At 48.6% G+C, this 24,880-nt stretch overlaps 1 protein-coding gene across 1 annotated transcript in view; it reads left to right on the forward strand.

Moving 5' to 3' along the window:
• The first annotated feature begins 3,765 nt into the window (after positions 1-3,765).
• Positions 3,766-24,880, forward strand: part of EPAS1 (endothelial PAS domain protein 1) — an 84,528-nt gene continuing 63,413 nt past the window's right edge. Inside the window, exon 1 of the mRNA XM_077749346.1 lies at positions 3,766-4,032. Within this exon, the coding sequence (XP_077605472.1) occupies positions 4,007-4,032 (26 nt within the window). The 5' untranslated portion in view covers positions 3,766-4,006. The remainder of the gene's footprint in view (positions 4,033-24,880) is intronic.

Genomic DNA, 24,880 nt, shown 5'->3' on the forward strand with positions numbered 1-24,880 from the left:
AGATGACAAATTCTGGATTTTGTCAAAAGTCACATTTCATCATAGATATAGCACGTGCCTGTGTGAAACAGCCCATGGCGCTGGCCTGAAGCCAGACACTAGGGGTGTGGTTTTCTGGTCATGGAGTTCATTGACGAGGGGTACAAGGATAGATTCGTTAAGTCACAATTTAAGAGTCAGTTTTGTTTGGAGAACTAACAGGCAAAATGTGAGGGAACCAGTGACTGCCCTTCCAACCAAATAAATGGCGAGACTACGCCAGGTGGGTATGACGGGAGACGACGTATGTGGCGTGCCCAGGGCTGGTGCCACCCTGACCCTAAATGCCTCCTTAAATTTTGCACCCCAGCCCTGACCTGTGACAATACATTGAAAGTTGTAAAATACTAAAGAAACGGCCCAGCCTTCCAAGGTCTCTCCTGTTAGATACCACTCATCCCAAGCTACTTTCCAACCATATCCTGGGTCATCGTGTTACTTTAGTAGGTTTACTGAGGCCCTCTCTCTTCCACCTGCCCACTACCTCCCAGTGCCTGCTCTGTACCAAGTTGGTAAGTTCACTCTCTTACCTATCCCACCCTCCTCCGGGTGCGCTCTCCAGAGGACGGAGGAAGCTAGAGACCCAGTCTTGTCTCATATTAAAACAAGCGGGTATTCGCCTGGGGTCCCGGGCTTTGTTGCCAAGAAGTCCAGGCTAGAGTTGGGGGACAGGTAGGGAGCTGCTCCCATTTTAAGCAGCTTGGGAGTTTCGCTTAGTGATGCCCTCTGCTGCCCTCTGTGGCCAAAACGTCAGTGTGTCTAGAAACACTCCTCCAAATCCTGAAACCCATCTCTCTCTGCCACCGTCTTATAAAGCTCTTCTCCTTCAGTGCTCCGTGGGCATTAAAAGCAAAGTGGGACACTCCAGCCACAAGCCAGTGTTGCGTTTACATATTCAGGTCCTTCCTGCAAAGGCTGTTGAACTGAATCCTGGAGGAAATCTTAAAAGGTCATTGGGCTGCTCGGCCCCGCTCTAAGCAAGGCTGGGACCAATCCTTATATGTAGAGCTTCTGGGGAGTCTCTCAGAAACTGCCCAAATCCCAGACTCTTCAGAGTTACTCACTGGGATTTCCACGAAATCCATCCAGTTGTTTATCAGAGCTTGAGGACCTTTCACTTAGAGGGCAAAATCCCAATTAGAAAGACGGGCAGCCTGGCCTTGGGGAAGGAGTAATATTGACATGGTAGGTGTGTTCTTGAGTGACCCTTTACCTTACCTCTTTCTTTCTTTCTTTTTTAACATCAAAAAATCTAATTTCAGGAGCTCAGCACTACTGGAATGTTCTGTGTAGGTGAGAGGTATTGCTCTGTGACTTGAGAGCGCAGCCCAGGACTCCAGAGGTTTCTCCTTGCTCTGGCAAGTGAACCACTTTGAGCGCCTGGAGGCTGCCAAAGCACCTGTTTCTACCCCCACTCCTGAGCCAGGTGAGATAAGGAGGCCCAGTGTTGATTAAGGGAGCATTGTGTCTTACCAATCTCCTTGTTAGGCTTAATAAATGTGTCCACCAGGACCGGGTGGCTAGAGAAGCCCAGTTTGAGATCACTCCGTTTCCGAAACCCAGCGGCCCCAAGAGAGGTTTGCAATCTTTGTTTGAACCCCTTCACTGTCAGGCGTGATGTTTGATTTCAAAGTCTGTGTACACGGTGCTCGGCGGCTCTAGGAAAGAGAGAAAATGTGCTCGGTTCTCCGGTTCTCAGCAGGTTTTCTTCTCACCCTAGTCTCCTTTCCGATGCCTTCCAAAGGCCCCTGAAAAGTATTGCCACCCCTGCAGATGTGCAAGGGGAAAATACGTTTACTTTGTGTTTTGGTGATGATACAAACCTATGTCAGAAAAAGTTCCACTTATGATTTTTTTCTTTAATTTTAACGTTTATTTTTTGAGAAAGAGAGTGCAGACAAGGAAGGGACAGAGAGAGAGAGAGAGAGAGAGAAAATCTGAAGCAGCTCCAGGCTTCAAGTTGTCAGCACAGAGCCTGATGCGGGGCTCGAACTCACGACCCGTGATATCATGACCTGAGCTGAAGTGGGACACTTCACTGACTGAGCCACCCGGGTGCCCCATGATTTTATTCTTGATATTTATTTTTGTGTTGTGGTAAAAAAGCATAGCATTACATTTACCACCTTAACTATTTTTAAGTGTTAAGTTTGGTAGAGTTAAATATATACACATTTTGTGCAACAGATTCTAGAATGTTTCCATCGTGCAAAAAAGCAAAATTGTACACCCAGGACACTAATTCCCATCCCATCCCCTCCCACACAACCACCTTTCTATTGTGTCCTATGAATTTGATTACCTCAGATACTTCATGTAAGTGGAATCATACAGAATTTGTCCTTTTGCGACTGGCTTTTCTCACTTTGCATAAAGTCCTAGAGTTTCATTATGCAGATTATTTAATATAAAATATGGCAAAGCTTATGGGAAACCTAGAGCAAGGCTTTGGGTACCTGGCTACCAGTTCTGTGGGCCTTCCTCTTCTTTTCTATTCACACCTGTGAACCCCACAGGCTTTTCTCAAATCTTGGAAGACAGCCTCTCCATCCCTTGCTGCTATCCTGATCAACCTAATGTAGGCAGACAAACTGGTGGGATTCTTGGGAGAGCAGATTGAGATCACCAAGTCACATAGAACATTGGTGTCTGCGCCAGCACGGATTGAAGGCAGCATTTAATTTACTTTAATGTTTATTTAGTGTTGAGAGAGAGCACCAGCGGGGGAGGGGCCGAAGGAGAGAGGGAGACGCAGGTTCCAGGCTCTTAGCTGTCAGCAGAGTCCCTATGACCCTAGCAGAAGTCCGATGCTTAACCAACTGAGCCAGCCAGGTGTCCCAAAGGCGGCGTTTAAGGCACATTTGGAAAATCCCTGAGCTCTGACCGCCTGCCCCTTAGATCTCTGATCTCCCCACACTCAACACCTGAAGTTTTCCTGTTCCTAGTGCTTCAATAAAACCTTGGAGACACATAGGGCAGGCCTGAGATCCTGTGATTTGACGACACGCTGTCAACTCTTAATCCCAAAATCACACCGGGACGCCGGACCGCCTTGGCCAATTCTGGAGCGGCCCAGGCCCATGCCGTGGTGGCCAGGTGTTGAGTGTACGGAGCAGCATGCAAGCCAGACAGCTGGAATGGAGGACCCTCCTCCGCCGCATCCTCATCAAGGTCACAGGGTCCAACGCAACCCCGCAAGCAAACCGGTGAATCAGTTGGAAGGAAGAGCTGGCGAAGCCCTAGCCCTGCTTCACCGAACTGTTGCCCCCAGACCCGACAGCTGCAGGTGATCGGTCTCCCCGCCTCTGCTTCCAGACGGCAAAGTCAGCTACGTTCTGCCTAGAAAAGTGCATCGCCGAGGCTGCGAGCGAGGCTGCCGGGGCCTGGGAGTTATCCCCATCGCGCGAGGGGACCGGGCAGCAGGGAGAGGGACGCAGGGGCGCCGAACTTCGGAGCGGCTCTGCGAGGCCTGGCAGAGCGCGGGACCCTCCGAGCTCGCGGTCGGGCCCTTGTCCCAAAGGTATGGCGGAGGTGGAAGGACAGCCGGTGCAGAGGGGCGCTCCCGGCGCTCGCAGCGCTCCCGGGGACCGACTTCTCGCTGCCGGTTAGCTCCACTTAAGCTGCGCCTGCCCGGTCCCACCTTGCCACCCGCCACCCCGGCGACCTCATAAACAACTTCTGGAACTGCGCAGGGAGGAGAGGGGGCGGGCGGGCCGGNNNCCCCGACCCCGCCTCCCCGTGCCGGTTCCTCCCCGTCACCTTTCTCCACCCTCCTCCCCCGCACCTACCCAGCCGCCCGCAAACTTCCACCTGACAGTGCGGGGCGCCCGGGACCTGTGATCACCTGGGACGTTTAACACCGGCCGGGGCCGCGAGGAATTGGCGAGGGCCACAGCGGAGGCGGCGCCTGCAACCCCCACCGGCCGGGGAGCCCCGGTGTCCGGCGTCTCGGAGCACCACGGCGACCATGACCACTGACAAGGAGAAGAAAAGGTAAGCGGGCGTCCGAGCCGGCGGAGGAGCTGGTTGGAGGGGGGTGGCCGGGCTGCGCGGGGTCGGCGCGACCAAGAGCGGCGAGGAGACGAGTGCGGAGAGGTCTCTGAGGCGGGAGGGTCGGTCTGGAGGCGTTCGAGACGGAGAGCAGGTGCCCGGTCTCTGGACGCGGGCGCCGGGCTGCGGCTTCGCGGGGAAGGGTTCCCTGGCCCCTGAGGAACTGCGAATCGGCACGCGCGCGACGAAGCCAGGCGGCCCAGGGAGATGGCCCTGGAGGTCGGGGGGGCTCGGGCGCGGAGCACCTTCCCGGACCGCCGCCGCCCCAGCCCCCCGCACCAAACTCGTGTGGCCAGCATGTTGAAATGTTTCTGGCTTGACTCGACTCAGGTCAACTTTCGACCTTCTCGGGTCTTGCATGTGGGGCACCACCATCCACTCGTCTTCTTTTCCCTGGGACCCCTCGGGTCCTTCCAAATGAGCTATACTCGCCCTGCGCCCCGAAATTAGTCAGGGGCCAGAGGCGGAGCGCGGAAGGGCCAGAACGCAGCAAAGGGCCCCGCTCTGGGTTTGCAGACCTTAATGAAGCTTGGAGAAACCTCCTTCCTGACCCCGCGCCTTGACTCCGGAGGGTACTGGGTGGTGGGCCGGGTTGCCACCCAGGGGGCAGGTGTGTTGGTGTGCAGGGAGGGAAAGGCGACACCGGGTGACCCCGGCAGGTCCTGGTGTCTCTCCCTCAAGAGGACAGAGAAGGGCAGCCACGATCTGCCCGTCTGCCCTCGCTAGCTTCTCGGTTCTGGGTGAGAGGCAACTCCGGCCAACTCTCACAGCCTTCCCGCCCCCTCCCGGCCGCTCCCCGCCCGGCCCTCTCCGGGTGGGGGTGAGAGCGCACGGCGCGGCCGCACAGCGTGGGCACGGCCTCGCTTGCAGCAGTCGAGCGAGGCTGGTTGTCTAGACCCCAACTCCTCGGGTATCCCCTGGGGCTGCCCGGTGGGCCGGCGCTTTCAGCCTCGCCTCGGCGGCTTGGCGGGGCTGGGTTTCAGGGGAACCGAATCGAACTCGCGGCCCGAGCCGGGGCAGATAAGCTGCAGGCTGAGGGGCGGTGGGTGNCGTGCGGGGACTGATTTGCTCTTGTTCTGACTTCCACTGTGGGACCTGCGCCAGAAACAGTGTATCTTATGGTCGAAAGCGGCGGTTCCCACCTCGGGGCACCGATAAGGATTTGATAAACGCGAGCGAATCGCGCGCGTTCTGGCGGGGCGCCCGGCCGGCGCTCCGGGATCGCCGGGAGAGGGGACTGAGCCCGGCTCCCCTCCCGCGTCACTGTGGCGCCCCCGCCCCACCCCGCCTGATACGGGTGAGGGAGCGGGGGCCCGGCCACCCTGGGTCCTCGGGGCCTCGCAGCTTCTCTGGGGTCCTGTGCCTTTTGAGGGCCGCAAAGCAAGGAACCTCAAGATCCCAACACATTTTGTAAAACCAACACAGCCTGCATCATCATAATGCCAATAATGATGACTGATCAATCAAAAAACGAAGTTGTAGTCAGCTCTTATGAGCGCGCTCTGGGCTTCAGAGCCGGCGAGGGAACTTAAGGTACATCTTACAACTGTGATGCCTATCGGTGAATGTCGCAATCGCGGAGGTGGGGCCTGATGGTAATCTTGACAGATGTGTGAAGTGTCGGCTTCTCCCCGCGGCTCAGCGCCCGGGTCCTTGTGTTACGTATTTTAATGTTTGCAAGAAATTTGGGAGCAGGGGAAATCATGACTTCGACAAGCCGGGCCGTTTTACCTCTTTCGTTAGTGACGGAGGGTGCTAGGAGGACAGAAAGTGGATAATCGGACTTGGAATTAACTCTCGAAAACGGCGGGTGTCAGAACTGCTGTGGGGACGGCCCGAAAGTCGCCTTGAAGGCCCCGCGGGGCTGTGGCGGAACTGGTGATCCCCCCCCGAGTGTGTCTGAACCTCTGTGGCTTCCTTTGATTTTTGTGTCGCAGACTGACAGGATACACAGCATGCCCCCCACCTTCCAGAGCTCCGCTAAGGCTTGCCCAATTCCTGTTGGGTTAATTGTTTTGAGATGTATTTACTTTTCGCGCCCGGCTCTGTTTGTTCTCTGCAGTATCCTTGCGGACCAAGGTGTAATTAAAGCTTGTGAACCAAGACATTTAAAGTTAGTGTGTCATCTCAGTGTCTGTCCTTGGCTTTACAGACGTGCCTCCCAAGTGATGCCTGCCCAGGGGGCTCTCAGGATGATGATTCTGCGCATGGGCTCTTAAGATGTGTAATTTTTCTGGTTCAGCAGAACCACTTCTTTCCCCCAAATTCAACATATCAGAACATTTGCAATGTTCCTTCTAACAGCAGCCCTTCTAGAAGTGGGCGGGATTATTTTGTTCCAAAAACATTCATGCCTCCACAGATATGTTAATGTTTAATAGTAAAGAGTTTGCTTTCTAACCGTTGGCTGGCTGGCCTCCAGGGTGGGTATCAAACTGCGCTTTTTTCGTGGTAGTGGGTATTCCCATTGATTTCAGAAAAGGTCAGAAACGGAAGCTAGGTAGGGGTACTGCACTCGACCTTTCTGTATCAGTCTGTCTGAGCAAGTGGGGGTCTCATTAAGTTTCCTGATTCTATGAAAAGATAGAAAGTGTCTCACCTCCTGATAAAACCACTCCTGAGCCCCTTCCCCGGGAGAGAAGAGTTTGGAAATTCTTAGCGATGTGGGGAGTGGAGAGTGGTTCAGGTAAATGTAAATGAGATCTTTGGATAATCAGGGAGCAAAGTCCACCCCAAAGCCAGACCCTGCTCAGAGCACCTTTCTGGAATGCATAGGTCACTTAGCACAGGGCCAGCAGTGGAACAGGAATTGGAGACATCTGGACCAGGAGTTTTCAGACTACCTCCCCTCCCCCTGCCAGGTGGACTCGGTTGTTCCTCTGGTAAAATAAACTCAAAGCCCATCTTTTCCCAATTCTGATGGGGAAATTATTGCTAGGCAGTTTTTCTCAATTTAAGTATACATCCTCTAAATATTTATCGTTTGCCATCTCTGTCCACGGCATGACCAGAGATTACCAGAATGCGGAGATGATAAGGAGCTGGTTTAACTCAATAGGTTCAGGCATTTAAAGTTTAATTCATAGGGCTTTCACAAAGTTCAAAGGGAATGCCGTGGCTCAGGTTTTTTTCAGTGTCCCTGAAAAAGAGGAGCTTAAGGATCATTTTATAAGGGGTCATGGAAATCATCTAGTACGGAGGCCCAGAGTTAAGTAACTTTTCCAGTCCCAGGGAAAGTTAGTGCTGGTAAGAATCAGAACCCTGGTTCATTCCTTTCATTAATTATGTATTTTCCTATCGTTGACCAAATAGTATCCCCAGTCCTGAAACGCCTCTAAACAGTGAGGATGATTTCCGAAGGATTACAGTGCCCTCTCCCCCACCCCTGCCAAATCACTGAACCTTGTAGAAAGGAGATTTGCTCTTCTAGATAATTATAAAAGACTCCAAGCTGCAGCAGGAGCGGTTCTGTTTGCTTTTTGCAAAATAGGAAGCAGGGTTGGGCCTGGTTCCATTGCCTATAAACTCAGGGAAGTATGAATTCAGTTGTTTTAGCGCTCTGCCTTTATTTCCCTTAGAAAAAAATTTACTCATGTGTGGACCTCATTAAACAAAACCAGTGCAAGGACTGTTGGCAGATTGCTTTGTGAAGTAGTGAGCCCCCTGTCAGCAGAGATGTTCAAGCAGCTACTAGATTGATTCCTGTACGGAGGTGGCAGAACTAAACTGTTTAATTCACTTGGTATGTAAATCAGTCAGTCTGTGTGTGTGCGCGCGTGGGTGCCCTCAACCTTGTAGGAATTTATTGTATAAAATGTTTACAGATAGAAGAAAACAATTAGATAATGCTTAGTGCTCCGGGATTTTAGCCCCATACATTGGAAAATACTTGCCATCATTACGTATCTCAAGATTCAGGTATTTTCACTTTTTAAGAAATCTATCCAGTCCTCTTTGCTTTTATTGTATTTTCCCCAGTTCTGTCTCATACGGACACGACTTTGCTTTTCATTTTAACCTAATGAATCCTCCCTTTTGCATTCAGTACTGCCCATTACTATTAGTTCATCACTGACCGTTTGCTTGGTAGGGTGTTTGCCAATACTGTGAAGTTAGCAGCGTTGGCTCAGAGAGCCCACCCCCCTGTATCATGAGGTCAGCTCTCCCTATGGAAACCGGCTCTGCTGTTTACACTAGGACGTAAATCAGTAAGATGACAAATGCGTGTTGAACACCGGTACCTACTCTGGAGAAAAATGCGAAACAAGAGACTAAGAAATAGGGGACATGGTCCTTCTAGTTGTGGGGGGAGGAGGACACCTAAGGAAGTTTGTTTACCTAAAAATATAGTTAGGTAGCAACTCACATGTAATTTTTTTGTTGAGATCAAATCCTTCGAAGCTAATGAAAAGAAGCTCCGGCAATAACCATACACACAAGCACAATTATTGAAGAGTATTGTGTGGGTTTGTGGGTGAGAGAGTTGGTTCATAGCTTCTCCTGGAATCGTATGTGCAGATGCTGACCACTGGCATGGAGACTGGCTCTGGTAGGGTCAAGTGGGGTGGTCAGTGTTGGGGGTAATGAGAGAAAAGATAAAACGGAGGATTCAGGGGTATTTCCTGTTGTGTACTTCCACACTATCGACAGAAAGGCCCCAAAGATGCATGTTTGCTGTTCTTGAAAACTTTCGGGTGAGGGGCATGGGAGGGGTGTCTAGTCGGGGCCTGGGAGTGATGGGGATAGAGGTGTCGTCCCTGTCCCTCTGAGGATGACAGTGTAGACAGCTGTGACTTCAGGAAGGCCAAGAAGAGAGAGGGAGCTGCTGCTGCTGCCTATTTTTTTTTTTTTTTTAATGTTTATTTATTTCTGAGAGACGGAGGACAGGTTGGGGAGGAACAGAGAGAGAGGGAGACACAGAATCCAAAGCAGGCTCCAGGCTCTGAGCTGTCAGCACAGAGCCCAACGTGGGGCTCGAACCTACACGCTGAGAGATCATGACCTGAGCCGAAGTCAGACTCCTAACCTACTGAGCCACCCGGGTGCCCCTTGAGAGAGAGGGAACTTCTTAACCTGGGCTTTGTGAGTAGGCTTCAGGGGATGGTTTGTGAGCCTCTGAAATTGGGTGTAAGATATGTATATAAGCCTTCCCCCTATCGTCCCCCCCCTCCCGGGGGGGTAGTCTGTTCTGCTCTCAATAGCCTTTAAAAGGTTCTATGATCTGAAAAAGGCAAGCCCTTGTTCTTCAGTGCCTGATTCGGTGACTGCCTTACATTTGAGGATCTTTCTGTTCGGTTCCCAGTTTCTACATTTACTGCCACTGTCTCTCACCATCTTGCAGATGCGAGAGGGGTTTGGTATGTGCATCTAGGAGAGATTTTGTGGCGCACCTCAACCTTTCCTGTCCCTGGCTGTCCTCTCTATCCACCTACATGTCCGCCTTCGGTGACGGAAGGAAGGGGTGCTGAGTGCACAGCACAGGGTTAGCTAGCTCTGGGGTGATTCATTTTCTTAATGCTTCTTAAAATAGCCGTGAAAATGTATCCTTACATTTTCCATCATCCTCAAACAGTTATTTGAAGACCCTTTTATGTAGTAAGAATGTGGTGTCCTTAATAGAAACCATATATGCAGTAGGACAAAACCATAAAACCTGAACATTTTAGTCTTATTAGGGAAGGCTGTGTTCTCAGAACTTTACACGGATTAACTCTTTTAATCCTCCTAACAACCCTGCGAAATAAGCCCTGTTATTATCCCCATTTCACCGATGGGAAAGCTGGAGTGTAGGAAGGTAACTGCCAGAGGTCACGTGGGTGGGAGTGGGATTTGAACTGGGCAGATGATCTCCAGAGTCTATATTCTGAGCCGGGGTCCATTCCCCCTTACCTTTTCAAAGCCGTCTAATACCGTGCCTGATGAGTGGTAAGTACTCTTGTAAATGATAACTGCTGTTGCTGTTGTATTTACAATTATTACAGCTGCTTTTTTGTGACTCATCACTGGATTGAACCTCACACACAGGCAGGGATTGAGGATCTGAAGGGTAGACTTGGAAGTCCTGGAAATTCTTACTTTTCGTTCATTTTCCGTAGCTCTGATAGGAGGTAGTTCTCTACTGCCCCCGGCAAGTTCAAAGCTTTCCACCTCCCACCCTTCACTGGTGGCAAGACTTCAATAATTACTTTAGCCTTCAGACCCCATTGTGCAGAAGAACCTGTTAGAAGTTTTCCTCTGTGGCTTCTGAAGAACCATCTCCAAATCAAGATGCACAAGACTTCCTCTGGCTCTTTTGATCTTTTGAAACTGTGAGGACAGGAAGGAAAGAATGGATGGGGGGAATTAAGAATAGCTGTGACCACTGCAATGATAATACTTCGCGTTTTTCTAGAGCCCTTTCTCTGAGGAGCCCCGAGCTTTTTCACAGCCATTGCACCATCGGCTTCTCGAGTTTCCCCCGTGCTGTAGACCATCAGTGCACCAACACATACCATCCCACGGAGAGAAGCAGATCCTACTGGCCAGTTGCACATCACCGTATGTGTGGTAGTCGTGTGTGGGCATGTGCTACTCACAGCATCTGTGGTTTTCAAGCAGAGTCTGGGTGTGATTTGTTGCCAGTTGTCTGGTATTGAAAAGTTGCAGACTGATCAGCAAGTATGGACCCAGGAGAAGTGGTGGAGGCCCTTGGAGGTCTCTGGAGCCAAGGAGGCAGGTGCAGAATGGGTCAGAATGTCATCTATTTCTAGGTGGCCTTTTTCTTTCTTTTTTTTTTTTTTTCTAGTTTCTCTAGAAATACTGGTTTGTTTGACTGCCTTGGGCCCTTCCCAGGGGCCACTTGTACATCAGCAACACTCTGATTATGTGGCATGGCCACCAGAGGCTCCACGCATTTCCAGGAGGCACACATTTCCCCCTTCATTTGGAAAAATTCTTCCATTCGAAGGTTATGAGTCGCTTCTGTGCAAGATAATGACTCTGGGAGATGGTTCCTTTTCTCACATGGGAGGGTATTTCAGAAAGGGTGATTCATGGGTAAGGAAAATGACCCCGTGAAAAGTGTGTATTGATCTGCCACACACCCATCTGGCATTTTCCCAATTCTACACAGCCGTGAAGTGGATTGTTAGGGCTCTCCTCTTATATTCCTCTGGTCACTTCCCCTTTCCATGCCACCCTTCGATAAAAGAGGTCAAAGTTGAGAGGTTCTAGGAATCTTGGCAGATTGGTGATTTTAGTGGGTTAGGCTGTGTAATAAAACACACGAGTGGGGAAAATGACTCCCCTGTGCTATACTCACGCCATCCCTTGGTTGGCTTCCTACAACTGCCAAGGGTACAGGCAATATTATAGTCTGTGTAGAAGCTTGGCGACTCTGACAGCTGTAGTTGACTCTCTGGGTCTTATTTTCAGTCTAAGGCTCCTTTCTCTCATGGAGAGTCGGTGGTTTGCTGGGCATAAGAGACACTGGGTTCTAACTGAGACTGTTCAGAAGCCTTTTATAAATCCTTTAAAATACATCAGTTAAAGCGTATGGTCATCTTTGGTGGCAGTCATTTAAATCACTGTGCCGTGTGTCTTGCCACGCAGTGCTCTTTCTCTGTGTCTTGATATTGTCTTCACAAATACATGTATTTTACTCTTGATACAGAATTTTCAAAAAAAATTTTTTTTTGTATTGTAACCACCTTCTGTAGCACTGGTCCTGACCGCCCCTGAGTTGGGGGCAGGGGGAAGGAAGGGCAAAACGTTATCCTAATTTTATACTGGGAAATGGAGCTGCTAACAGAAGCAAACAACGCTGTCTGCAGTGAGATCTGCCACTGGACCCAGGTACCCTTGGTGAGGCCGCACCCCTAGGGACCCCCTCAGGCTCCCTATCTAAGGTAATAAGAGCCAATAGCACAAAAGGGGTGACTCAAACTTTAGTGGTAACTATTCTCATTACTAATGAGTAATTATGGCAAATATTTACCGGCCTTCTTCCTACCTTTACAACTTCCTGTTGCTGAAGCACTTTGGAGTATTGAGAAAGATTGTGCTGGAAAAATACGTCATACATGGTTGCAGGAAAGAGTGGCTTTAAGCACACACCAAAAAATCGGTCACTTGGCTCTATTCATGAATTCCACGTGGAAACAACAGAAAAGCATGCTCATGAGGGGCAGTTTCAGGATCCATTCCTTGGAACTTTAAAACAAATTTTAAAAAAATCAACTCTGGATGATCAAATACATGGGGACATGGGAGGTTTTTTCAGAGTATTCTAGAAGGAAAACGACTTTGCAAAGAAAAAGTTTTGAGTTCAAGCACAGGTCGTTTGGTAAATATGCTTTCATGAACATGATCTCTGCAATATTTTTCTGAATGAAAACAGCCGTGCATAATGGGGTAATCAAGATGTATAAACCATGCCATGTGGGGATTTCAGGGAGCAAGAAGAATATCACCCACTTAATAAAGATTCCGGAGTAAAGCCTGATAGTGCTCATTTCCTACACTTGGTTTAAAGCGCACTTCACTGAAATTGCTCTCTTCAGTGTCTGCAAACCACTGTACCCTTGTGTTTCTCTCCCATGTTTCCAAGAGTCCTCAGATACTATTTTAGAATGGCAGCTTTCACTGCAGCACTGGCTAAGGTTGACAAAGCTAATTTTGGTGCCCAGGGTAAAGGGAAAGAGAAGTCCTCTGCAGAGTCAAAAGGGCTTTCTGGTGTCTGGGTTTGGGGCAGCATGGTGTTGCCAGACACCCCATGTTTCACCTTTAGAACCTTTATTTGTGTGCTTGCACAACAAATGTTTACCCAGATATTAAGATAAGAAAAGTATGAAGGTCACATTTTGCCAGTGACAGGAGCTTCTATAAATGTAACCATGTCGCCGTGCAGCAGGAGTCTTTTATTCTATACCAGGGACTTAGGGGAATTAATGGTGGGTGGGGCATGGGAACCAGGCCCTTCTTGGTTTTTTTGGCTTCCTTGCCTGTACTCAGCATGTCCTGGCTCAGCTGGCATGCCCCTCCCATTAGGCGAGGCCCTGTGGGGTGGTCAAGAAGTCAGAGGAAATCGTGGTCCACTGTGGGGCCCTGCTCTCAGGAGTCTCAGGGTGTTCCATGGAAATTGGTGCCCCGTGCATTTACCTGCTATCTGACTGGCTGGAGGCAGCCTGGCTACTAAAATAGCTTTCCTAGCCTCTCCGAAGAGGTTTGCATGGTGCTGATACTGCCCCTATTTTAGGCAGGGTTGTCATGTCCTCAGAGCACAGGGAGTCTTCAGGGTGGGAAAAGGGTTTATTTTGTTGTGGATCCGACGGTTTCTCATAAAGATTTCGAAGGGTTAGTTTTGCACAGCCTGAAAGAAGGCTTGGATGCTTGGCCTAATTTCCTTCCCAGGGGCAGCCTACATGGCAGTGGAAGTTCGTCTCACTGACAGTGAGGGACCCCATTCCAGTCCTCCCCCCTCCCCACTCCCATTCACCATCACCCAGTATGCCTTCTGAGCCCCAACTGTGCAGACTCCTCCTCCCCCTGCCCCAGTGACTTGTTTGCCTGTGTCACAGGCTCCTTGGCACCTGGATTCCCTCACCCTAGTCCTGCTATCTTGGATGCTCTTTCTGCTCAAATATCTGCCATTTTCCTAGTGTGAGCCCAAGTTCTCGGGCTCCAGCAAAGCCGACTGTAGTAATTCCCATGCTGGCGCANACACACACTGTAGCTCTTCCTTACACTTACTAAAGAGGCTGCCCAATTCTGTTTCCTTGTTATCCAACGACATTTTACGGGGTCTCATCTTTCCAACGAGATTGTGTGTTGCCTAGGGGCCAGGGGGTCTAATTTTCTGCCATGTTCTGTAATACTTCCCATATTTTGAGTCCCTAAAATCATCCTTAACTTTCAAAAATCATAGAATTGCTTGGTTGCTGTCCCTTGGGTCCCTGGGAAAGCCCCCCTCTTGGGCTCTGCTTTTTTCAGTCCTGTAGATTTGAGCCCCGGATTCATTTTCCTGTAAAAAGATAGGAAAAGGAAAAGAAACACTTGGAGGAACCACACGCAGGTCTTGTTGATACCTGATTTTACATCGGGTGTAAACCTCAGGCTAGTACTAGGTCAGTGCCTCACTTCAGGAATGCCCAATACACCAGGGCAAGGGCCAGCCAAACAACAATGGACTCCAGTTTAGTCTCCATGTTTAAAAGGCCAGACTGGAAAGCGTGGGCAGAAGAGAACACTGCTCTCAGTTCAGAAAAATCACCTCCTCTGAGGAGCCTTCCCCGATCAGCAGCACATTGGTTACTTCTGTATTTAAATGGTTTTCAGTCTGTATTTTATTGGTATGATGCTTTCACAACTTGCTATTGAGTGTGCGTATGTGTGTGCATGTGTGTGTCTATCTCTGAAAACATGTAGGTGGTAAGACCTTCATGAGCAGGGACCAGTCATCTTTTTTTCTTTTCTTTCCTTCCTTCCTTCCTTCCTTCCTTCCTTCCTTCCTTCCTTCCTTCCTTCCTTCCTTCCTTCTTTTCTTCCTTCCTCTCATTAAACTTGTGGTTTTACTCAGATTTGATGTTAGCAGACATGTTGGGGAGAGAGCCCACAGGAAAGGGTTAAGCCGGTGGAGACAAGGCCCTCCCAAGTGCCTGAGGAGGGGGCAGGTCCCCTACCCTCTGTCCTCTTCCTTCCCCAGCTAAAGGGATTTGGGGAGAGACTTAGGGAGGGGAGGAAGCTGGTGCCCAGTCTGTGGAGTGGTGTTTGGGGTAAAGGGCCATGGGGAGCAAAGGGCAGTCACCTTTTTCTGTTCTTTCTTCCCACAGCACCCAGAGCAGAGGACCACATTTGGGTTCTTTGTAGACTCAGTAATTCTATGTCTGGAATTTGGGGGACTTACAGAAGGTTGGAGACACAGGCAGAAACCTTTGCTCAGATCAACTTTCCCATTCTCCTTGGCCACCCACGATGCATGTAGTGAGGTTTGTGTGTAAGCATTTATAGGTTCCCTACCACATTCAGGTGTCACGCCATGCGGTGAGGTTCCAAAGAACCATTAGATGGACCCTGCACTCAGAATTACAGCCTAGTGTTGAGGTTAAAGAATCCCTAACATTGTTTGTTTAAAACATTGCAAGATGGTTATGTTGATGGGGATCCTAGGCCCCTTTTTAAGATTTATGATCTTATTTGGTGGTTGAAACTAGCTCAGATAAAAGATTGACCAAACAGTGAAATATTGGTAGTAATTAAATGAATGTGAATAAGGGTAAATAGGTCTTGTGTATTATGAATAGGTAGAAAGGGAGGTGGTCAGCATCGATTAGAGGGCCGTTTAACAGAGGAACGTTAAGATCTGGGTCTTGAATGTTGGGTAGAACTTGGGTAGGCACGTGAGTATGGGCCATTCCAGTTGAGGTGAACGGCTAAGTCAAGCCAGGAGGCGGGAAGAAACAAGGTGTGCATGCCAGGGCTGGTGAGCTGGCTCCTCACACAGCTGAATCCTGAGCACTGTTAACAGACAGGAGGTGAGGACCAGGCCTGGGCTGGTATAGGGAAGTTTAGGAACAGTTCTTCCTGAGTCATCTTGCAATGGAATCGTTGGACTACTTTGGGGCCCCAGGAGCAGCACATGTCTCTCTTGAGAATTAATGCAACATGAGAGAGCTGCTCAGGGCACCTCTTTTATCTTCCAACCAGGAGCCTGGCTCTTGTGTGAACACTGTAGGGTGGCTGGAAGAGGCTGTGATTGTTCTTTTTAAGAATGACCTCCAAGACTAAAATGTCCCACCATATTGCTTAGGAAATCAGTCATTTGCCAGTGTGCCCAAATCACACTGGAATGTGTATATACATTGGACTGTACCATCGCTCAGGGGCATAAATACCTCCCACTGTACAAAATGGGAGCTGGGAGGGGTCAGCTTATAATAGGCTACAGTAGTCCCTTTAGGCTCTGAGGAGAGGTGCAATGACTCTTACCCTGTGTTCTCATTTTTGGTGGTAACGTCTCTGTCCCCTTAAATTTGTTAAAGGCTGTCATTCTATCCACTCTTGCTCTTTCTCATTCCACATTCTAGGCCTTTGAGTCTGATTATTGTAAAGCCCCTTCAACATGTCCCTACTTACAGGGAGAGAGACCGCCAAATCCAAGTCAGACCACCCCTCTTGTCAGTCTCTACCGATTAATATCATTCCTTGTACAGAGAAGTACAGCCGAGCCGTTCCTTGACCTTCGTCTTTCCTGTTGTGTGGCTGCACCACTCCCTAAAGCCTGAGCTCTGATGTTCTTGGGCAGATGCTGCCAGCAGAGAAAGAGGAGTTCTCTTTCTAGAGTCACCTGGTGGGTAGGGTGGCTGGAGTTTTTTCACTCCCCCAGCAGGTATAACCTTTCCTTTGGAGGTATTAGAAACACTAGAGGTCATGGTTGGACACTTGTGAGCATAGCCATGATCAGAGAGTCTGAAGCACCGGAGACGCTCCCACACCAGGGACCAGCAGAGTCACTTCAGTGCACGCTGTCCAATGGCACTTTGAGGGAGCCGGTAGCTCCCGAATGTTCTTGGCTTGGAATTAATCTCATCATGACAACTGCATGTCTTCATCTCTTATTCCTTTTCTATCCCCTCAGTAATCAGCAAATGGTAGTCAAACTGGGAAACTGCTACCCAGTGCTAACATGAGAGCTTTATTCAGTGGTGTGCTCAGTAATCACGTCAATACCTACCCTGTGCGGGCTGCCGAACATTGGGCCTGAACCCAGAGAAGGGCCTCTGGAGACAGATGGAAGGAGGCTTCCTCACCTGGGACTGTAGGTGACAGACAAACATTGAGCCCGTGCAGCACAGACATAGTGTTGTCTGGGGCCACGGGCAGTCCTCAGGAAGTTGCCCTGGGGACTTCCTAAGAGCCCCCATTGGCCAGAAAGTGGTGTTTACTCGAATCTGGCTAGCGCTAGAAGTTTGAGTTTGGCATGTACCTAACCACAGCTCTAGGTAGGCCTTCGGAAGGAAGAGGAAGGTGTCTTAACTGAGCTAATCTGTGACTGCACCGAAACCTGTGAACATAGCATATCCATCCCTTTGTGTTTTTTCTCTTTTCTCTTACATTCTAAAGTGAAAAATTCTTTTGAAAAATTTCAGCGTTGCTTCTGATGAACTCCTAGCAAACTGTTCTCCCCAAGTAGGTCAGTGAGGACAGGGGGCCCAGGCAGTTGTAGTGGTGGTGAGGTCACTACAGCCTCCGGCCAGCTTCGGACCTTGGGGAATCCTGGTGACAAGAGAATGCAGGCAGAAAGGAGTCTGAGCTCACTATGAACATTGATCCCTTCTTTCCCGGGCCGTTCATTCAAGCACCTTTGAAACCATTAGCATAAGCCTTGTGATTCTGGTCCACCTGTACCTCCTTGTACGAATTCCAATTTTACAAGGGTTAGGACGACAGCTATCATTCTCCTTGAGTTAGATCTTTTGGGCCACAGCAGGGTACGTGTTTATTTTGGAAAGGGACACACTTTCACCCTCTTGAGTTTCTTTGCCTCCAAAATTAGTGTCAAGGAATGAGCACAAGAGTTCCATATTTCTTTTTTAATGTTTGGAGAGAGAGAGAGAGAGACAGAGCAGGGGAGGGGCAGAGAGAGAATCCCAAGCAGGCTCCAAGCTGTCAGTGCAGAGCCCAGTGTGGGGCTCTATCTCCCAGTTCGTTAGATCATGAGCTGAAACCAAGAGACAGACGCTTAACTGACTGAGCCACCCGGGTGTCCCAGGAGTTCCATATTTCTTAGACATTGTTTTGCCAAACAGATTATAAATGCTCCAGGGCCACCTTCATTTGTTTTGTGTCCCTGGCAAAGCTTGCCTCCATGTGAAGGTCAGAGGAACTCTCAAAAGTCTTGAGGAGTCTGAAAGACCGTTCTAGATCCCTTTCTGACTTGTGTGATCAAAAACCAGTAATTTAACCTCTCTGCGTGTCTCTCACTCCTAAATGGGGATTAGACACACTGATTGTTTTCTATGAGTGCTGTCGTGAGGTTGAAATGAGCTGGAGTTTAAATAAAACCGTCCATTTTAAAAGCATATTACACTTTAAAATAATTTCTGCAGCCATTATCTTGCTACAAAGACCTTTGAAAGTATAAAGTGCAAACTGTGAAGGCATCATGACTAACAAGCACAGCAGTGTAATCGTTCGGCACATTGTTACCTGTTGGCATCATTTGACTGCAGTTGGAAGGGAGTCTCAGAAGAATCTAAAAGAAGATGCTTTTCAGGATTATGGGCTCCTGCCAATAGTGATTTCAGGGCATGAGTTATATTTTTCCCATAGTCTGAGATGCGAGGAAATCTGATAACCCCAAGAGACGAAGGAACCTTCCAGGACTCCTGAACAATGGTGTGACTTGAGACGTGTCCCATGCCTGGCCTGTCTCCCGTCGCCTGTAGAGACAGAACGGCTATGCCAGTTGCCATCCTATTATGAGTGGGTATTTCCCTATGACTTAGAATCCCCCAGATCTCGTGATCTAAAGGGCTATCTCCACATCACATCTGCTCAGGACCTACCTGATGCTTTGCATCTTACAAGCAGAACCTACTTATGGACTTTTGGCGGGAGAGAGTGCCTGGCCCAAGGTCTTTAAAATAAAGGTCGGGCAACTTCTTGGAAGATCCAGAAATGGGCGGCATACCACTGCCTGGATGATACCTGGGCCTCCGGATGTTACCAGAAGTGGGAAGAGGCTTGGGATGTGAGGACCCTGGCTCTGCCCCACAGGGACCATGATACTTGGCCTCAGATCTGCAGCACTCCCGATCTCTCTTGTGCCTGAATCTGCCCTTCCTGCCAGCCAGCTGACTTAGGTCTGAGGTCTCAGCTTAAGTATCATCTCCTTGGGAAGCCTTTCTTGACCTCCCTCAGTTAATTTCCATCCTTCTGTCCCTGTTCTATATATATATATATATTTTTTTTTTAAACAATACTTCCACATGCTGTTCTATTTTTGTCTACCTGTTCTCTGCTGCTACCCTCTAGTTTCACGATCCTGGAGGACAGGGACCATGGTGACGGGCTCACCATCATATCCTTAGTGTTTCGGGAAGTTCCGGGCACCTATTAGTAGCTCCTTAAATAATTGCTAAGTGAAATAATTAATCAAGGCTTGCTGGGTCCTCACCTCTACACTTTCATTTCTTATATTCGTTTGGTGCTTGATTTTGCCCCCCAAAGCTCATGATATAAATTAATTGTCATTCTCATACAGCATAAAAATGTGATCACAAAAAGTGGTAGAGCCCATGTTAACAATCCCCCAGCCTCTGTTTACTGATTTTTGTGTTGTGGTGCTGTTATTGTTTGTCCTATTTGGCAATGTTTACACCGGAAGAGTAGGGGCCATTGTGTGTTGGTGGCGTCTGGAAATACACAACAGAGTCCCAGGAGACCTCCACTGTTGGTGCTTACTACAATCAACAATTGTCAGGCCGGGGGCAGTGGCTGGGTGGGTGTTGTTCCCTATGTGGCTGGCTCTGCGTGTTGCAACACCATTGCCTGCACCCAACAGAGGCAAAGGGGAGTGGGAGTCCTAGGACCACAGCCCCATTGCTGCCTGGTCCTGTCTATCCCACCACTCCCATCTAGTCCCCTTCTGCTACCCAGATCCTGTCTGGGTAGCTAGTGGAATTTCTGTGGCCTGGTGGTGTTAACTGGCTGAGTGACCACTGGGCCTCAGTGTCTCCCCACCTTTAAAATGCGCCAGTAGGTGGCAACCAGGCACAAAGATGCCTTTTAGAGTTCTGATTCCCTTGTGACGTGAAGTCCAAGTGGAGCCTGGTTTCCAGGTGCTTCCTTAGGGAAGGGGGATGGACGTTAAAGGTGATCAGTGGGAGCCTGGAGGAAGCCTCTCCAATTTCCCCGAACCGCTCCCTGCCCAAGAGGAGGTTCAAGTGGACAGGGGCAGAGGCTTGGCAGTCACTGTTGGGAATGGTGTGATGCAGAGAAGGGCTGGATCCACTTCCACGATAGCAGCAGGACTCCCTTACGTAGGAGGGGGGTGAGATGTGACAGAATGTGCACTGTCCACTGGTTTCTACAGAGGGAGCAGCTGTGCTGCCAGGAGGGCCAGTGGCTCACCTCCTCATGCCAGAGAGGCAGGAGGTGGGCTGCTGGGGTGAGTGGGAGCACCCTTAACTAGGAGACTGGGCTCCCAGCTGCCACAACCATGCTGCAGTCGGTCATGGACAACCTTGGAGCCTCAGTTTCCACATCTGTTAGATGGCCACTGTTGTCTCTGCCTGGGCTGGGAAAACAGGAACTGCTGCAGGAGAGGGTATTATTACTGTCACGACTCCCATATATACAGAAATAGATATTTGTGTGTGTGTGTGTGTGAACACAACTGGGGTGCTCAGGCTCGACACTGTCAAGAGATAAGGGACACAAGCCCCTTGAAAGTACTGGTCTGAGGCAGTGAGCAGGTGGTCCAAGTCAGGAAGCAGTAGCCTTGAGAGGAACAGGCTCAAACATTACTGAATGGAGTCGTGTTGTACTGGGGGGAGGGGAGCACGGCTGTGGGACAGAGGTGAGTCACAGAGCATGAGTGTTGGGGAGTCACCTTGAACTTGGGCCAAAGAAGTAGAAATATTGGGATTTGGGTTTATCTGCCTTTAATCAGGTACATCAAGTTCTGGATGGCGGCCCACTGGCGGGAGACCTGAGGTGGACGGCTCTCCCTTGTCGCCCTGGGAAGGCTCTCCGATGGCCTCGGCCCCGCTGAGCAAAGTCCGCTTGTTCACTGGAGTTCACACAGACTCCTTGCCAGGCCTGCCCAGAATCCTGTCTCCTCTGACTTCCTGTGCTCTTGCATAATATTTCCTTGCTTCTTGAATGACTGCCCCCAGCGCGAGGGGCAGCCCAGTGACGCTGCTGCATGGAGGGCAGGATATGGAGGGAGGATGGGGATGTGTAAACATCACCCAGGAGTGCCCTGGGCCCGTGGGTCATAGGCAGGAGGGATAGTGCTCCTCATACTGGTTGGTGAGAAATGTTAGCATAAGGGTAGCTGGGGGGGCTGTGGGAGTATGTTCATGTGTATACACACACACACACACACACACACACAGAGCAGCTCCCATAAGTTGTCTCTCCTGTAAGATTATTTTTAAACTAGCTAAGTTTTTTATTATAAAAAGTATCCATGCTCCCTATAAAAAGTCACAACACAGGAGGGCATCATGATTAAAACTGCAAGATTTTACCACCCAGAGGTAACACTGTTAACGTTTTCTTGAACATGCCTCTATATATTAAATATAGATATGTAACTATAGAATGCTATTATATCTTGTTGTGAAAATGCATTTTCTATATAGCAGTCTATCAGGATTATCTCTGAGCTCTCATGGTACATAGATTTAATAAGTATTTGTATTAAGTCCCACTTACAGATGTATCATAATGCAACCCCTGTTCATTAACGTGTTTAGGCTCAGAAAACAAGCTGTAACCAGCCCAAACATCACTCTCAAACCTGAAAAACAGCACCTCTTCCATGTTCCCGACCAATGTATTAGCTCTGGTGTCCCAGAAATAACTACAAATTAAAAGGGTTTTTTTGGTTTTTTGTTTTTTTGGTTTTTAACCCATGTAAGCTTTTCTCTAGGCTTAGGATAATTCACATGATTGCATAGAGGAGGCTGAGGCCATAGTGCTGTCAGGGCTGGGCTTGGTCTCACTTTGGATGAGGTGATCTCCCAGTGTGGCCCATGTGTCTGCTTTGAGCAAGGAGCCACTAGCTGGGAGAACAAGTTTTTCTTCAGTGGCATTCCCGTGCCCAAGATTTCAAATAAGCCCCGTTTAAAATTTTAATTGGTTATTGCCTGTCTGAAATTTTGTGATACAATCTGTATCTTGTTAAAGGCAGCCTTTCCTCTTCATACAATAGTGTCTTCATGATATTGAAAACTTAAAAAAATTTTTTTTAATGTTTTATTTATTTCTGAGAAACAGACACAGCATGAGCAGGGGAGGGTCAGAGAGAGAGGGAGATACAGAATCCAAAGCAGGCTCCAGGCTCTGAGCTGGCTGTCACCACAGAGCCTGACGCAGGGCTTGAACCACGAGCCATGAGATCATGACCTGAGCCGAAGTCGGATGCCCAACCGACTGAGCCACCTAGGCCCCTGAAAACTTTAATGTGTATACAGTATTATTCGGATATGTTAGAAGATTTTTTTTTTAATTAGCTGAAATAAATGGTATCAACACGATGTTTCTATCCCGGCCCTGAAAGCTATATGTTTTTAAGGGTGTGATAAGCTATTTTTCTTCCATTGCTGACGGCGGTTGGAAGTGTGACATAGATTTAGTCCACTTCGACATAAAGATGTTTACTGTTCATTTGGGGGCCAGGTGTCTCCAGCATTTGCTTGTTTTCTTTGAATGACTTTAAGCTGGTTTGGCTCTTTCTTTGATTTCATCAGGAGTTTTAGTATGAGACTGGGGTTCATTACTTGTGGTTGGAAATTGCTTGTTAGGTTTACTCATGAGTCAAGACAAATTGTTTCCTAGAGCTTTCTGTTTCAGACTTTTCTTCCAAATCTAAACCTTCTGAAGAATGATAATGCTAGTCAATTGAAACACATTTATTTAAAACTTCTCAGGCATAATTTTAAAAACATTGCCATCAAAATGAGCACCAATAGAATCCAAGTATCTTACCCATTTCGTTTATAGTTGTCTGCTCTCTGGGCAAATAATCTATTACAGCAAATTTGTGTAACTCTAGTTTCCCCTCCCATCTATTCACCCTGGATTCATTTTTCTAGAATTACTGGCAAAATGGTTATTACATCAGATTCCCTGACTGTACTCCTGAGGAATTAGGATAGGGGTCAGAGATAGAGGAAATACTATATTGCCAGCTTTACAGCATTTTCAGTACGTAGACATTTAGCTGGTTAATTTTGTCATTGCTGTCTTTCTTGGTCATTTACCTGATTTTGGTGGGGTCTTTGCCCTGTGGGCACATTTCGGAAGTGGGGAGGGACAACAAGACTGAATTGGTCCTCAGAACTATGAAGCAGGACTTTGTTGAAATTGATACTTCTGTACACTGAACATGGAGCAGTGGTTGGCATGGCAACCCCTACGTGGAAAAGTGCACGCTGCTTGCAGATGACTTTTGCAGTACTCAGTGTTAATCTGATAAATGGCTTTTTTAATAGTAGTTTGTGGGCTAATGGAAAGGTCGAAGCAAACCTTCATTAACAGAAAGAAGGATGGGGATTTCGAAGCTACCGAGTGAACACATTGGAAAGCCACAGCCAAATCTCCATTTTCAGCCGAGTGTCTCTTTCTCACGTCGGATATGCTCAGAGTTTGCAAGCCACAGTGAATTGGGAATACTGTTTGTCTTGAAAAGGTGTAGCTGTCACTATCATTTTAGATTTCAAACATGGAGACACTGGGAGTCCTTTTTCTTCAAGACGTTTACTTTGAGACTTAAGACTACTGTGCGAGGTTGACATTGTGGCCTCTTTTCCCTTCGGTGACGGGGGTGGGGTGAGGATGGTTAATGACTCTTTTTTATTGTGGTTTTATATATATATATATATATATATCCCCTAAAATTTACCATTTTAACCACCTTTAAGTGTATAATTCATTGGCATTAAGTGCACTCACACTGTTTTGCACCACCATCCATCTCAAGAACTTCATCTTCCCAAATTGAAAAGTCTACATGCGTTGAACAATAACTTGCCATCCCCTACTCCCCCCAATCCCCTAGTAACTGCTGTTCTACCTTGTCTATGAATTGGACTACTCTAGGTACCTCACGTAAGTGGAATCATACAAGATTTGTCCTTTTGTGCCTGGCTTATCTCACTTAACCAGAATGTGTCCAAGTCTCATTCATGTTGTAACACATGTCTGCATTGCATTCCAATTAAAGGCTGAATAATATTCCATTGTGTGCCTGTACTGCATTCTGTTTATTCTTCCACAAATGGGCATTTGGGCTGTTTACACCTTGGGCCATTGTGAATAATGCTGCTAGGACCATGGGTCTACAGATATCAGTTTGAGTCCCTGCTTTCACTTCCTTGGGGGTATAAACCTAGGAGTGGACTTGCTGGGTCATATGGTGATTCTATGTTTAAAGTTTTGAGGAACCCCCAAGTGTTTTCCACGGCCCCGGCACCACTGTACATTCCCACCGACCGTGCATAGGGACTCCAGTTTCTCCACATCCTCGCCAACACTTGCTGTTCCCTGGTTTTTTGTTTTTGATAAAAGCCATCCTAGCGCATAGGAAAAGGCATTTCATTGTGGTTCTAGTTTGTACTTCCCTAACAATTAGCAGTTTATTTGCCTTTGCGCATGTAGTTGACCCACGCACGATGGCTTGTGTGGCAACGGAAATCACGGCCTCATTGTTTATACCTGTGAGGCGAATGAGACTCTCTGTGCGGTGACACTCGGAGTAGGAGGTGGAAGGGAAGGAGGCACCCACCGAGTGGTTATTGCCTGGGCGTGTCCGCAGACCACCTACCTACTCTCAGAGTCTGTACTGTGGAGCCAGTGAAACTGTTAAACTGGAGACCTTTGGGACTGAAGTAATGGCAGTTCTTTGGAGGAGATTTAACAAAGGCAAGCCCTCCATGGGCCGGATCTACCCTCTGTAAGCCCTCCTGCTTTAGCATGATGTATAGGCATACGTCTCTCTTCCCTGAGAATAATCATTGTTGGCACTGGCTACAGTAGCCTGGGCCCATCTTCCTTCCTTTTTCCGGGGTGGGGGGGGGGGGGG

This window comes from Crocuta crocuta, unplaced genomic scaffold (assembly GCF_008692635.1).
Source record: "Crocuta crocuta isolate KB4526 unplaced genomic scaffold, BGI_CrCroc_1.0 scaffold118, whole genome shotgun sequence".
NCBI lineage: Eukaryota > Metazoa > Chordata > Mammalia > Carnivora > Hyaenidae > Crocuta > Crocuta crocuta.